At 45.4% G+C, this 16,540-nt stretch overlaps 1 protein-coding gene across 20 annotated transcripts in view; it reads left to right on the top strand.

The window, feature by feature from the left end:
* The window catches only part of pdlim5a (PDZ and LIM domain 5a), a 278,081-nt gene that overhangs the window by 232,467 nt on the left and 29,074 nt on the right, over positions 1-16,540 (top strand). For all 20 annotated transcript variants that reach the window (XM_087979923.1, XM_087979925.1, XM_087979924.1 and 17 more), the window contains one exon: positions 15,281-15,482. In XM_087979923.1, the coding sequence (XP_087836049.1) occupies positions 15,281-15,482 (202 nt within the window). The remainder of the gene's footprint in view (positions 1-15,280; positions 15,483-16,540) is intronic.

Below are 16,540 nucleotides of genomic sequence, written 5' to 3'. Positions count from 1 at the left end.
ACATTTTCAATATAACCCCATTTAAATGATGCTCTGCTTTTCTGTTTTCACACTGAAGTGTATAACTTCATGTTATACCGCATCTGCCCTTTACATATCCACTCACTGAACATGTCCAGATAACCTTGAAGTTTTCTTGCACTCTCCTCACAACTCCATTTTGCCTCGTTTGTGTTTTCAGCAAACCTGGAAATACACATTTGGTTACATCATCCATTCATTTACGCAGATCATGAATAGCTGGGACCCAAGCACTGATCCTTTTGGTGCACCACTAGTCACTCGTTCCTGATGAAGAGCTTATGCTCAAAACGTCAACTCTCCTGCTCCTCTGATGCTGCCTAACCTGCTGTGCTTTTCCACACCTTTCGACTCTGATCTCCAGCATCTGGAGTCTTCACTTTCTCCACTACTAGTCACTGCCTGCCAACCAGTAAAGACACATTTATTCCCATTCTTTGCTTCTGGTCTGACAACCAATTCTCAATCTAAGACAGTTTATTGGTTCCAATCCTGTATAGTTTAATTTTGCCTACTAACCTCTAATGTAAATGGCAAAGTTACGATATTTCATAGAATTCATGGAGTCCATTCTTTCAAGATTAACAACATCTTCCCTAATGCAGGACGACCAGAATCAAATGCTATATTTTAAAAGTGGCCTCACCAAAGTTGTATACAGCTGCAACATAACACCCCGAACTCCTATGTACTGACCAATGAAGGCAAGCATGCCAAATGTTTTTTTCACCACCTTGTCTAACTCTTAACTCCACTTTCAAGAAACTATGTACTTATACCCCTTTGGTCTTTTTGTTCAGCAACAGTCCCCATAAACCTATCATTAACTGTATAAATCCTTTCCTGGTTTGCTTTTCCAAAATGCAGTGCCATTATCTACATTAAACTCCATCTGCCGTTTCTTGGCCCATTGACCCGGCTGATCAAGGTCCTGTTGTACTCTGAGGTAACCTTCTTCACTGTCCACTCCAACTCCAATTTTGGTGTCATCTTACTAATTATAGCTTTTGTATTCACTTTCAAATTGTTTATATAAATGAAAAAAGGTCCTAAGTCAACTGGTGGTGAGTTTAACTAAAGGGTCACCACAGGTCAGGTGAGGGGTGAGATTGAGAAGATAGGACCTTCACCATGATCTCAGCTGGTCTGGGAATTGAGCCTGTGCTGTTGGCATTAATGTGTAACAAACCAGCTGTCCAGCTAATTGAGCTAACTGACCCCCACCCCCAGCCTCTAAAGTTGTTTTCAAAGTCATCTTGAAATTCAAATATACCACATTCATTGGTTATCTCTTATCAACTCTGCTGGTTAAATCCTCATAGACCTCAAGTAGATTAGTTTAACCTAATTTCCCTTTCACAAACTCAGTCTGACTTTGTCTAAAATAAAACTAAAGACTTATGGATGTTGAATTTCTGAAAACCAAAACAGACACTTCTGGAGAAGCTCGGCAGATCTGGCAGCATATGTGGAGAGAACGCGGAGTTAACTTTTCGGATCTGGTGAAGAAGCATCACTGGAATCAAAACTTTAACTCTGTTTCTCTCTCCACAGATGCTGTCAGACCTACTGAGTTTCTCCAGCAGTGCCTGCTTTTGCTTCTGACTTTGTCTAACTCCTGTTTATGCTTTCCAAGCATTCTGTTTAAAGATTTACAAGGATGTTGCCAGGGTTGGAGGATTTGAGCTATAGGGAGAGGCTGAACAGGCTGGGGCTGTTTTCCCTGGAGCGTCGGAGGTTGAGGGGTGACCTTATAGAGGTTTACAAAATTATGAGGGGCATGGATAGGGTAAATAGGCAAAGTCTTTTCCTTGGGGTCGGGGAGTCCAGAACTAGATGGCATAGGTTTAGGGTCAGAGGGGAAAGATATAAAAGAGACCTAAGGGGCAACTTTTTCAGGCAAAGGGTGATACGTGTATGGAATGAGCTGTCAGAGGATGTGATGGAGGCTGGTACAATTGCAACATTTAACAGGCATTTGGATGGGTATATGAATAGGAAGGGTTTGGAGGGATATGGGCCGGATGCTGGCAGGTGAGACTAGATTGGGTTGGGATATCTGGTTGGCATGGACGGGTTGGACCGAAGGGTCTGTTTCCGTGCTGTACATCTCTATGACTATGACTCTAATTGAAAAGCTACATATATTGTTGAATGAACAAGAGCCGTTCCTTTCCCCAGTCACATTTTACTTTCGTATCCTAAACTGGAGTAAATCCGATGCTGAAAACGTACCTGAATACCAGGGGTCCTTTCTGACACTACAAGGCTGTGTGGATACCAAGTGTGTGTGTACTTGTTCTAAATTTCGTTTAACAACTATGTGGTGGTGGATCATCCAAATGCACTGGCAAACCTTTGCAGGTGTAGTGCTATTGTCCCTACCTCTGGGTCAGGAGGTTCAGCTTCAAGTCCTAACCACCCCTGGAGCGGTGTCATAACACGTCTCCTTAAGATGATTCATTTTCTTTTCCGTTCCTCAAGCAATGTTTAAAAACATCCGGTTTTACCTCCTTGCTGTCTACAGGTTGCCGCTCCCCTACATTGCAACAATGCATCAAAAGGTCTTCATTGGCTGCTGTTTGGGAGCTCTGCAAATTTCAAAATCTCTAACTTTTTTGAGTAAAAGCAGCTGGTGAAAATGATCTGGTGTTTCTACACCATCCAGAAAAAGCAACACAAATCCTTGAGAGAGATTCAAACCAAACGTGTTCTTCAGCTGTCAGGGAGCAGAGGGCTGTTGATGTAATTTATTTTGCCTCACAGCTGCCTGGTGATCCAGACACGGGAATACTTCAAGGGTTGGCCCACATTGCATGAGGTGAGGTTTCCTTGCTTCTGATTCGCTGCTGAATTATACTGTGAAGTTGTACCAACAGACCTCCCACCTTTCAGACCAGTCATCAGTTCAGGTCGATCATTGAGCACCACACCTACAGTGAAAACACATTAGTCTGTGCTTTATTTTCTGTGTCCTATGTCAAGTGAAATTAATGTCTCTATCGTACATGTTGAAGTCTTAACTACATCTCTCTAGCCTCCTTGGGCCTCACAGCATTCGAAGACTTCTGTAATCCTCCAATTCTCACCACATGTCTGATTACCCCACACAATGGCCATCCCTTCATGGGCTCTAAGTTTGGCAAAGCCCTTCCTACAATGCTCGTTCGCACTCTCTCTCCCACTCTCTTTCCATTCTCTTGCTGTCACTGGCTCACATACTCACTTTTCCTCTCTCTCTTGCGCTCTCTCTCTCTCACGCTGTCTCTCTCTCTCACGCTGTCTCTCTCACGCTGTCTCTCTCACGCTGTCTCTCTCTCCCTCTCACGCTGTCTCTCTCTCCCTCTCACGCTGTCTCTCTCCCTCTCACGCTGTCTCTCTCCCTCTCACGCTGTCTCTCTCCCTCTCACGCTGTCTCTCTCCCTCTCACGCTGTCTCTCTCCCTCTCACGCTGTCTCTCTCCCTCTCACGCTGTCTCTCTCTCTCACGCTGTCTCTCTCCCTCTCACGCTGTCTCTCTCCCTCTCACGCTGTCTCTCTCCCTCTCACGCTGTCTCTCTCCCTCTCACGCTGTCTCTCTCCCTCTCACGCTGTCTCTCTCCCTCTCACGCTGTCTCTCTCCCTCTCACGCTGTCTCTCTCCCTCTCACGCTGTCTCTCTCCCTCTCACGCTGTCTCTCTCCCTCTCACGCTGTCTCTCTCCCTCTCACGCTGTCTCTCTCCCTCTCACGCTGTCTCTCTCCCTCTCACGCTGTCTCTCTCCCTCTCACGCTGTCTCTCTCCCTCTCACGCTGTCTCTCTCCCTCTCACGCTGTCTCTCTCCCTCTCACGCTGTCTCTCTCCCTCTCACGCTGTCTCTCTCCCTCTCACGCTGTCTCTCTCCCTCTCACGCTGTCTCTCTCCCTCTCACGCTGTCTCTCTCCCTCTCACGCTGTCTCTCTCCCTCTCACGCTGTCTCTCTCCCTCTCACGCTGTCTCTCTCCCTCTCACGCTGTCTCTCTCCCTCTCACGCTGTCTCTCTCCCTCTCACGCTGTCTCTCTCCCTCTCACGCTGTCTCTCTCCCTCTCACGCTGTCTCTCTCCCTCTCACGCTGTCTCTCTCCCTCTCACGCTGTCTCTCTCCCTCTCACGCTGTCTCTCTCCCTCTCACGCTGTCTCTCTCCCTCTCACGCTGTCTCTCTCCCTCTCACGCTGTCTCTCTCCCTCTCACGCTGTCTCTCTCCCTCTCACGCTGTCTCTCTCCCTCTCACGCTGTCTCTCTCCCTCTCACGCTGTCTCTCTCCCTCTCACGCTGTCTCTCTCCCTCTCACGCTGTCTCTCTCCCTCTCACGCTGTCTCTCTCCCTCTCACGCTGTCTCTCTCCCTCTCACGCTGTCTCTCTCCCTCTCACGCTGTCTCTCTCCCTCTCACGCTGTCTCTCTCCCTCTCACGCTGTCTCTCTCCCTCTCACGCTGTCTCTCTCCCTCTCACGCTGTCTCTCTCCCTCTCACGCTGTCTCTCTCCCTCTCACGCTGTCTCTCTCCCTCTCACGCTGTCTCTCTCCCTCTCACGCTGTCTCTCTCCCTCTCACGCTGTCTCTCTCCCTCTCACGCTGTCTCTCTCCCTCTCACGCTGTCTCTCTCCCTCTCACGCTGTCTCTCTCCCTCTCACGCTGTCTCTCTCCCTCTCACGCTGTCTCTCTCCCTCTCACGCTGTCTCTCTCCCTCTCACGCTGTCTCTCTCCCTCTCACGCTGTCTCTCTCCCTCTCACGCTGTCTCTCTCCCTCTCACGCTGTCTCTCTCCCTCTCACGCTGTCTCTCTCCCTCTCACGCTGTCTCTCTCCCTCTCACGCTGTCTCTCTCCCTCTCACGCTGTCTCTCTCCCTCTCACGCTGTCTCTCTCCCTCTCACGCTGTCTCTCTCCCTCTCACGCTGTCTCTCTCCCTCTCACGCTGTCTCTCTCCCTCTCACGCTGTCTCTCTCCCTCTCACGCTGTCTCTCTCCCTCTCATGCTCTCTCTCTCACTCTCATGCTCTCTCTCTCACTCTCATGCTCGCGCTCTCTCATGCTCTCTCTCTCTCATGCTCTCTCTCTCTCATGCTCTCTCTCTCTCATGCTCTCTCTCTCTCTCATGCTCTCTCTCTCTCATGCTCTCTCTCTCTCATGCTCTCTCTCTCTCATGCTCTCTCTCTCTCATGCTCTCTCTCTCTCTCACTCTCATGCTCTCTCTCTCTCTCACTCTCATGCTCTCTCTCTCTCTCACTCTCATGCTCTCTCTCTCTCTCTCTCTCTCACTCTCATGCTCTCTCTCTCTCTCTCACTCTCATGCTCTCTCTCTCTCTCTCACTCTCATGCTCTCTCTCTCTCTCACTCTCATGCTCTCTCTCTCTCTCACTCTCATGCTCTCTCACTCTCATGCTCTCTCTTTCTCTCTCATGCTCTCTCTCTTATTCTCATGTGCGCTCTCTCTCTCTCTCTCTCTCTCTCTCTCACGCGCACACACACACCCTCTCTCTCGTGCTCTCATAGAGTCAAAGAGTTGTACAGCATGGAAACAGACCCTTGAGCCCAACCAGTCCATAATCCCAAACTGAAGTAGTCCCACTTGCCTGCTCCTGGCCCATATCCCTGTAACCATTTCTTATTCATGAACTTATCTAAATGTCTTTTAAATGTTGTACTTGTACCCACATTCACCACTTCCTCAGGAAGTTCATTCCAAAAGCAAACCACCCTCTCTGTAAACATTTTGCCCCTCATGTCTTTTTAAAATTTCTCTCCTCTCACCTTAAAAATATGCCTGAAAATGTGTTGCTGGAAAAGCGCAGCAGGTCAGGCAGCATCCGAGGAGCAACAGAATCGACGTTTCGGGCATGAGCCCTTCTTCAGGAAACTGAAGAAGGGCTCATGCCAGAAACGCGATTCCCCTGCTCCTTGGATGCTGCCTGACCTGCTGCGCTTTTCCAGCAACACATTTTCAGCTCTGATCTGCAGTCCTCACTTTCTCCTTAAAAATATGCCCCCTACTCTTGAAATCCCCCAACCCAGGGAAAAGGCACCTGCCATCAATTGTATCTATACCTCTCATTATTTTATAAACTTCTATCAGATTGCGTCTCTGTCTCTCTCTCTCTGTCTCTCTCTCTCTGTCTCTCTCTCTCTGTCTCTCTCTCTCTGTCTCTCTCTCTGTCTCTCTCTCTGTCTCTCTCTCTGTCTCTCTCTCTGTCTCTCTCTCTGTCTCTCTCTCTGTCTCTCTCTCTGTCTCTCTCTCTGTCTCTCTCTCTGTCTCTCTCTCTGTCTCTCTCTCTGTCTCTCTCTCTCTCTCTCTCTCGTGTCCAGACTAATCCAACCCCTTCTGAGGGGCATCTGCTTGGCCAGAGTCAGATCTCCTCTGGTGCTCAGACTCCACCTTGTCTTGTTTCCTTGTCGATGAGAGAGTCAAGGCCATGCAATAGCAAAATGATAAAAGATCATTTCTTGAAAATGCATTATAGCCAAAGTGAACGGCTCACTCTGCCGATGCAAACACAAAGATCAGTTTCAGCTCTCATCTGTACAGTTATTCTGGAGGCTGACTGAAGCAGGCCAGTTGACTGACACAGTTTATTGGAATAGTATCAGTCTGTTGAATAGATTAGTTGGATTTAGCTTTGCTGTTGTGATTTTCCTGACAGACGGTTTCAATTTCGACCCTGTTGGTGGAGGCTCAGAGCAGAGCTCTTTCCAAAATAAATGTAAATTTATTCATTACGGATATAGACAGCGCTGTCAAAGTTAGCATTTGTTGTCCTCCACTAGTTGCCTTGGAGACAGTCATGGTAAACTGCTGCAGGCAGTGTGGGACCCCTCGTAGTGCTGGTACAGTGGGAATTCCAGTACTTTGAGCCAGTGCCAATGAAGGGATGGCCAATATGGATCCAAGTTGGAAGTGCAGTAGCTATGTTACTGGATTAGCCCCCGACATGACTAGGCAAATGACCTGGATACATGCGTTTTAAATTCAGTGAATTATATAAATCTGCAATTTTGGAAATAAAATGCACTAATTCTGTAACGGTGACTGAAAAACAACCAGTTTTCATTAAAAAAAATCATTGTGTTCACTAGTGTTGTTTTGAGGAAAGAAATCTGCCATCCTTTCCCAATCTGGCCTACCTGTGACTCTAGACCATCAGCACTCTGCCTGCCTCTTCGCTGGGTCTTTTAACATGGCTGAAGAACCCTCTCATTGTGTTCAATACTACTGCAACCCTCCAAAGGACTGTAGTGGTTCAAGAATGCAGTTTGCCTTCATCTTCCCGAGGGCAATTAGGGACAGTCAATAAATACTCAAGGAATGAATCCGGGGGAATGAATAAATAAAAATAACACATGATAGGACCTTTTGCAGGTAGTGATGTTCACAAATGTCTAATTCCCTTGGCCTCCTTGATGGTTTGAAAGTTTGAGAGGTGCTGCTGATGGAGTTGCTGCAGAGCATTTTAGAGATAGTGTCCACCAGAGAGGATCCGTGTTGGAGCAAGTAAGCGTTTAACCTTGTGGATGGGAGCCTCGCACTAAGTTTGTAAATTTGAAAGTTCTCATGTACTTGTGTTCAAATCCCTTCAGGTCCTCACTCCTCTCTTTAACCCCTTAAACCTTCTACCTTCCAAGAACTCTGCATTCCCCGAACTATGGCCACATCCATCTTTCAGTCCCTTTGCCAAATCCATGTGGGCGCTTCTTTCAGCTCTTCAGGCACTAAGATGTGGAATTGCCTCTTTGTCTCCCAACCATCACTCACCCTCTAACTTCAAAGCCAGCCTCTTTAATCAATCTCTTCAGACCTGAGGTTCTACTCCATTCAGTCAGAGTTCACCTTTCTGTGAGGAATTGGAACTTTGTGCTCAATGAAAGTTGCTGTTTGACAGTGTGTGTGTTAACAATTCTGAGTCAGGCGTGTTTGCAGGATCTCTGCACCAAGCATTCACTTTCTCTATTAAGTTAGAACATTCCAGCTGCACACAAAGATTACGTTTTTAAGATGACCCCCCACAGTTTATCTCCAACCTTTGTTAATCGGTAGTGAGGCGTAGAGATAAGCGAAGGAGTTTAGATGATAAGATCAGTACAGGTAAGAGTTTTGAGGTTGTCTGATGTTCACGTTAGATGTAATAAATTATAGCACTGAATAAGCAAATGTCCTGAATAAATATTTGAGAATGCTGTTTAAATTTAACACCCTGCATGCATTTTGAGTGGCTTTTGTGCAAGCCCTTTTCCTCACAAATCTCTTGGAGTATGTGTCAGCTTGAGGCACTGAGTAGAATGTTTGTCTCTGAGTCAGAGATTCTTGGTTCTGATGACAAAGAAACAGAGTCATGCAGCAGAGGCCCTTAAGAATATAAGAAATAGGAGCAGGAGTAGGCCATCTGGTCTGTTGAGCCTGCACCACCAATTACTAAGATCATGGCTGATCTTTTCATTGACTCATCTCCACTTACCCACCTGCCCACCATAAACCTCTTTTACTGTCCGGAAATCTATCTTTGCTTTAAAAACATTCAACGAGGTAACCTCAACTGCTTCACTTGACAGGGAATTCCACAGATTCAGAACCCATTTGGGTGAAGAGGTTCCTCCTCAACTCAGCCCTCAATCTGCTCCCCCTTATTCTGAGGCTATGTCCCCAGGTTCTAGTTTCATCCACCAGTGGAAACAACCTCCCTGCTTCTATCTTAGCTATTCAGTTCTTAATTTTATATGTTTCTATAAGATTTCCCTCCTCATTCTTCTAAATTCTAATGAATCTAGTCCCAGTCCACTCTGTCTCTCCTCATAAGCCAACTTCAGCACATTGAATGTGCACTAGTCCCACTTCCCAGCATTTCGCCCATATGTGTAACTGAACCAAGCTTGCACCTCACTGTGCTCTTTAAGTGCAGAGAGTTACAGGACCTGCTTGGATTGGTGTGGGAGAGGAAAATCACTGTCTGTTGTAAATAGAAGAGGCTTTTGGATTGAACAAGTAGCTCATCGCATGTTCGCAGCTAGTTACAGATTACGTTGATGTGATAGACATTGTAACAGAGAGGACCATGGGAAGTTAGATCTTATTCATCCAAAATGCAAAGATGCTCCTCTCCAACTCCATAAGACAGGGCATAGGTTTAAGGTAAGAGGGGAAAGATATAAAAGGAACCTAAGGGGAAGTGGTGGAAGCTTTTAAACATTTAAAAGGCATCTGGATGAGTATATGAATAGGAAGGGTTTGGAGGGATATGGGCCAAGTGCTGGCAGATGGGACTAGATTAGGTTAAGATATCTTGTCGGCATGGATGAGTTGGACTGGAGAGTCTATTTCTGTGCTGTACATCTCTATGACTCTCCTAGAACTACCTGAACACTATGGGGCAAGTTTTTAATAATGGCCAATCCAGGCAACATCCATGTAAACCTCTTTTGCACCCTCTCCATCATTTCCACATCCTTTCTATAGTGTGGCGACCAGAACTGCCAAATGTGGTCTATTCAAAGTTTTGTGCAGCTGCAGCATGACTTGCCAACTCTTCCCCAGCCGATGAAGGCAACTTGCTGTGTGCTTTCCTTACCACTTTATCCACTTGTGTTGCTAAGGAGCTGTGGACTCACCACAGTCCTTAATGTTAACCCTTTCAGAACTATAAGCGACATGTTCAGGAAATATTGCAGAAACTTGAACACACAATCTAGGCTGACCCTTTGGTGTGGTTGCGAGGGAGTGCTGCACAATTTGAGGGTTGATGTCTTTCAGATGAGATGTGAAATCTTGCTTTGATCAGCACCAAACAATTCACCAAGCAATGATGCCGGAGTGTGCCGAAATATTACACTTTTCGCTGTATTTATTTGTTAACTACAAGTGACGATAAATCAATTCAATTCAGACCTATGGCCTTTCATCTCAGGGCTTTTTGTGTGACTTTACTGGAAACAAATTGCTAACAATACTTCCTCAAAACTGTTGTAAATGGACTGTGAGTAAAAAGATTTATGTGCGTGTCTCTTCACCATCCTGATAATGGTGTTCTTTCTCAGCAGAAGAAGCTAAACGTTGTAGAACAGGTAATATTAGGGAACAAAATGGCCTCATATTTATAATCTCAGAATCCCTACAGTGCAGGTAGAGGCCATTTGGCCAGTTGAGACTGCACTGATCCTCCAGAGAGCATCCCACTCTATCCCCGTAACCATGCATTAACTGTGGCTAATCCATCTAGCCTAGAACTCCCTGCACACTATGGGGCAAGTTTTTAAGAATGGCCTATCCACCTAATCAGCACACCTTTGGATTATGGGAGGAAACCTGAGTACCCGGAGGAAACCCATGCAGTCATGAGGAAGTGCAAACTCCACACAGACAGTTGCCCAAGGCTGGAATCGAACTTGGGTCTTTGGTGCTATGAGACAGCTATGCTAAGAACTCTGTCACTGTTGCGCACACTATACTATTGCGAGACTATTAATCCACAAACTCAGCTTGTGTTGTGGGGACCTGGGTTTGAATGCTGTCACAGCAGATGGTGTAACTTGAATTCAGATTTTAAAACGTGGAATTAAGAGTCTACGGATGACCATAAAACTGTTGGAAAAAAAATACCCATCTGGCTCACTAATATCCTTATCTGCTATCCTCACTTGGTCTGGCCTACATGTGACACAGCAATATGGTTGACTCTCACCTGCCCTCTGAAATGGCCCAGCAAGTCACTCCATTGTAACAATCACTCCAAATTCTTAATGAAGAAATGAAACCTGGCATCAATCTTGGCACCAGAATAGACAGGGGTAGAAACAGCCCTGTCTACCCTGCAAAGTCCTCTTTACTAACATCTGAGGCTAGTGCAAACATTGGGAGAGCTGTCTTGCAGACTAGTCAAGCAACAGCTTGACGTGATCATACCTATGGAGTAGTTCCCTCCCTAATGGCATTGTGGGTCAACGTATAGGACGTGGACCGCAGCCGTTCAAGAGGGCAGCTCACCCCCACCTTCTCAAGGAGCAATTAGGGATAGGCAATAAATGCTGGACAAGCTGATGACAGCCATGCCCATGAAAGAACTTAAAAAAAAATATTGTTTTGTCTGTTTGTACAACTGAAAACGTGGTGGAAAATCACCCTGGGGGCATCTTTTATGTTCCTTAATAAATTATTAAAAATAAGTCGTCCTCTGTGGTAGGAGTACAGCTAAAATATACTCTTGCTGTGTTTTCCTTTGGATGGGAATCTAATCTTAAACCAAAATAGTTCATCTCTGTGAAGACTAAAATTGGCAAGCGTGTAAGTGTGGGGAAAAAAAATCGGCTGGTTGGTGATGAAGGATAGATGGAGGTCCAACTGACCCAGCACACAAAGGAGCTGCTGTTGTCCTGCGTTAAACCTCACGGCAATGTCAATTTTTACTTGGAGCTGTCAAATTTGACAGGTGCAGAAAGGGATTGCTAATAATTATCCTGAAGTTTGACTACTTTAAGTGACTTTTTCTACTTCTAAAGTAGTATATCTAAAAGCCTGTCTGGCATGGCTTCAAGGGGCTGATTTTTTTTTTTTGAAAGCCATAAGTTGTTCTTTGTATTTTCCTGTGTTCCTATTTCTGCTCTTGCCTGGCCGTGCCTTTCAGGCAGGTACAGTCGTCTGGTTTGTGAACTCATCACTGGGGATATTTCTGCTGCACGTGCTTTTGAGGTTAGTTCAAGATATAACTTTTAGCCAATCTTGACTTTCTTCCCCAACCTTTGAGAAACTACAAGATGTTGGCTTTGTCTGTACAAACAAATGAAAAGCATTCAGCCCCTAGAAACTGTCCTGACAGTCAATAAAATCATTGCTGACTTGGTTGTGGTCCCACGCCCCAAGTTCCACTTAGCGTTGGCAATGCTTGACTCCTTTGTTCATCAATAATCTATCTAAAAGTGGGGAAAGCAAAGGGTAAAGTCGACATAGGCTTACCAGACCTTAGAGCTGCTCTCTCATTAGAGAAAGAGAGAGAGAGATGACTGGTGGTGGTTTAACCTGAGGGTCACCACGGCTCAGGTGAGGGAAGAGGTTGAGAAGGAGATTCCTTCACTCTTCCCCGGAATTGAACCCCGGCCATTGGCCTCACTTGGCATCACAAAGCAGCCATCTAATCAACAGAACTAACCAACCCCAGAGTCTATCTACCTCTGCGTTTCTTTGAAAAAAAAAGAAATCAATGCAATGAAAGTTCAATGAATGTAATATTCCCCTTTTCTAGTGGCCCAGCCACAAATTGGCACAACTGTCCTTTTGGTTGTTGATTAAAGACCATCAGACATTCTAGCACAAGTGGGCCATTCAGCCATTCAAAGTCTCCATCATTATCCAGTGCAATCACAACTGATCTGATAATTCTCAACTAAACTTCCCTGCTTTTTCACCATAAGCTTTGAGTCTGTTAGTGATTAAAAATCTGAGTCTTAAATATACTTAACGACCCATCCACTACAGCCCTCTGTGGTAAACAATTCCTCAGATTCCATATCCTCTGAAAGAAGAAATTGTTCCTCATCGCTATTGAAAATGAGCGACCCCTTACTCCAAGGTGATACCCTCTGCTCCTAGTCTCTCCCACAAAGGGAAACAGCCGTTCTGCGTTTACCCTGTCAAGTCGCCTAACAATCTTATGTTTTAGAATTATGTTTTGCTTCTTATTTCTTCTAAACAAGAGTATAAAACTACATTCATCCGCAACCTGGGCGGCACGGTGGCTCAGTGGTTAGCACTGCTGCCTCGCAGCGCCAGAGACCCGGGTTCAATTCCCGCCTCAGGCGACTGTCTGTGTGGAGTTTGCACGTTCTCCCCGTGTCTGCGTGGGTTTCCTCCCACAGTCCAAAGATGTGCAGGTCAGGTGAATTGGCCATACTAAATTGTCCATAGTGTTAGGTAAGGGGTAAACGTAGGGGGAGGGGTGGGTTACGCTTCGGCGGGGCGGTGTGGACTTGTTGGGCCGAAGGGCCTGTTTCCACACTGTAAAGTAATCTAATCTAAAAAAAACCTAGGCAACTCCTGCTTTAACTGCAGAGTGTTTGTGTCCCTTATTCAAGTAGCCATGAATTTCATCTGCCCATTTTCTCCCCTATTTTGTCCTTTTATAAATATTGGGTCCGGTTCTGGGCACTGCACTTTAAAGCAGATGAAAAGGCATTAGAGAAGGTGTAGGAAAGATTTGTGAGAGTGACTTGCGATTCCAGGCTGCTGTCCTTGAGAGGAAAGATTCAGAGGAAATTTGATGGAGGTTTTCAAACTCCTGAGCAGTGTGGAGAGGGTAGGTATGGGGGGAAAATGTTCAGGTTATCCAGAGTGTAGTCAATAAGTGGACACTGATCCAAAGTATAGGAGCAAATTACTGCAGATGCTGGAATCTGTATTGAAATCAAAAAATGCTGGGAGATCACAGCGGGTCAGACAGCATCTGTGGAGAGAGAACAAGCTAACGTTTCTGGATGAGTCTACTGGGGAGGGAGTGGGATTTGCTGAATTCTTCTTGTAGAGAACTGTCACAGGTTCAATGGGCTGAATGGCAGCCTCTGCATGATCATGATTCGGTTTTGAACCTCATCCTTAACTCAATGGAAGAATGGAAATCATTGGCAAGAAATGAATTAACAGAAATAGGCCATTTGACCCCTTGAGCCTCATCCTCCCGTCAATAAAAACATGCCTGATCATCATCATCAACTCCGCTTTCTCATTATATCCCCTAATTGTCCAAAAATCAGTCACTCGGTGAGTGAATATATTCACTCAATGAGTATTGACAGCTCTCAGTGGCAGTGAATATATTTAACAAGGACTGTCCTTTGAATGAAGAAACTTTTCATCCTCTCATTTCTCAATGGCTGACCCTTATCCAAAGACTATGTCTACATTGTTCCTCATTGTCCAGCCAGAAAGGCCAACAGCCTCTCAGCATATACCCTGCCCAACTCTGGGAGATGTCTTATTGATGTTAATGAGTCACAGATCATTCTTCTGAATTCTAGTGATTCTAGACCTATTCTACGTGATGTCTCCTCAAAGGGCAACCTTCCCATTACAGCACTGATGCTTTTTGCCTTGAGATTATGTAAAATATATTTTTAATGAATAAACTGCACGTCAGCTTTTCATCTAAGCTTTTCAGCAGCATTTAAATTTAAGTATTCCAAATGTATGAATTGAAGTCAAATTGAATATTGGCTTTCATTGCGAGAGGGATCGAATTTAAGAGCAGGGAGGTTCTGCTGCAATTTTACGAGGTGTTGGTGAGGCCACACCTAGATTATTGTGTACAGTTCTGGTCTGCTTACCTGAGGAAGGATATGCTGGCTTTAGAGGCAGTGCAGAGGAGGTTCACCAGGTTTATTCCGAATATGAGGGGGTTACCCTATGAGGAGAGGTTGAGCCACCTAGGACTGTACTCAGTAGAATTTAGGAGATTGAGAGGGGATCTTAAAGAAACATATAAACTTATGAAAGGGATGGATAATATAGAGGCAGGCAAGGTGTTTCCGCTAGCGGGTAAGACTAGGACTAGGGAATATGGCCTCAAGATTAGGGGGTGTAGATTTAGGACAGAGATGAGGAGGAACTGCTTTATCCAGAGTACTGAATCTACGGAATTCTCTGCCCAAGGAAGTCATCGAGGCATCTTCATTAAGTATATTCAAGGCATAGTTGGGTGGGTTTTGCATGGTAGAGGAATTAAGAGTTATGGGGATAATGCAGGTAGGAGGAGCTGAGACAATGGATAGATTAGTCAGGATCTTAATGAATGGTGGAGCAGGCTCAACGGGCCAAATGGCCTACTCCTGATCGTATTACTATGAAACTGCAATTTTCTAACATCCCTGTTTTATTTATTTATTGTGGGTGTTGTTGGGTGGTTTGGAATTAATTGCCCAGAGGGCAGTTATGAGCTAACCACACTGCTGTAGGTCTGGAGTCATGTGTAGGCCAGACAAGGTAAGGATGGCAGGTTTCTCTCCAGGAAGGAGCTGAATGAATGATATGGGTTCTTAGGACAATTGACCATGAATTCATGGTCATCATTAGGCTGACTGCCTTCAAATCCAGATTTGTATTGGGTTCAGATTCCATTATCTGCCATGTGGTGGGATTCAAGATCACATCCCCAGAACATTAGCCTGGATTGCTGCTTCAGTGTTGTTACCAGTACCCACTACCTCCCCTCAATTACTGAAGTGACTTTGATTCATGTGTTTTTATGAAAGAAATAACTTTGTGTTTGTGTCAATCTACAGCTAACAGTTCCCCCCGGACTGTGCTCCCCACTGCCCAGGTATCACCGGCAAGTCAACCTGGCTGGGGGTCCGGATCAAAGGCAGCCAGCACCGTAGTGAGCAAGTCAGAGCCGCAGGATGATGACACACTGGTTCAGATGGCCGAGCATATCCCAGCAGGCAACAGGACGCCAATGTGTGCTCACTGCAACTCCATCATCAGGTAACAAGACAAGCCAAGGGGATGCCTCTTTACAAAATGAGAATTGTATTTGCAAGAAACAGAACTTCTGTGTGCCAGCACTAATGCCGTAAACCAGTCTCTCCACAACCCTGCCAACAAAGGTATCCATTCCTCTCTCCTTCCTGTGTTCAAGGGTTAAATTATGAGATGTGGCCTATTTTGTCTCTAATTCAGAAGGTCAAGGGGTGATCTAATTGAAGTCTTCAAGATATTAACAGGAAAAGACCGTAGATAAAGATAAATTATTTCCATTGGTTGGGGGGTTCTAGAACTAGGGGCATTGTCTGAGAATTAGGGCCAGACCATTTAGGACACAAGTTCGGAAGCACTTACGTACTACGTACAAAGGGTGGGAGAGGTTCGGAACGCTCTTCCATAAATGTCAGTGGATGCTGAAGCAGTTGTATGTTTTAAATCTTTGTTAAGCAAAGGTATAAAGGGATATGGGCCAAAGGCAAGTATATGGAGTTAGTCAATAGATCTACCATGAGCTCACTGACTGGTGGAACAGACTCGAGGGGCTGAATGGCCTACTCCTGTTCCTATGATTGTTCAGTTTTCCTGAAATGTGCCTCTGCCTTTTGCTTCAACTGCCTCTTCAGATAGTTCTCATCACTGCCTGGATAAAGATGTTTCTCCCAAGTTTCTTCTGCAGCTTAGTGGTGACTATCTTACTTTTTAGGTTGAATTGAATTGAATTGAATTTATTGTCACATGTACCAAGGCACAGTGCAAAGCTTTGTCTTGCGAGCAATACAGGCAGATCACAGAGTTAAGTAGCATAGATAGTAAATAATAAGTAAACAGCTGCAAAAACAAAAACACAGGTACAGGCGAATGTTAAGAGTTTGAAAGTCCATTCAGTATTCTAACAACAGTAGGGTAGAAAGTGTTGTGAAACCGGCTGGTGGGTGTACTTAGGCTTCTGCACCTTCTCCCTGGTAGAGGATTGTGAGAAAGATGCTGTTGTGGATACATAAAATTAGGTCACAGCTTAAAAATAGGCACACGTGTCATCGGTTTTAAAACTCAGTCAG

The sequence above is a fragment of the Chiloscyllium plagiosum genome, unplaced genomic scaffold, assembly GCF_037043375.1.
Source record: "Chiloscyllium plagiosum isolate Xiang-an unplaced genomic scaffold, Cpla_swu_hap1 HiC_scaffold_36, whole genome shotgun sequence".
Taxonomy (NCBI): domain Eukaryota; kingdom Metazoa; phylum Chordata; class Chondrichthyes; order Orectolobiformes; family Hemiscylliidae; genus Chiloscyllium; species Chiloscyllium plagiosum.
Note: the sequence above shows the minus strand (reverse complement) of the source record. Positions and strands in the feature narration are given on the sequence as shown.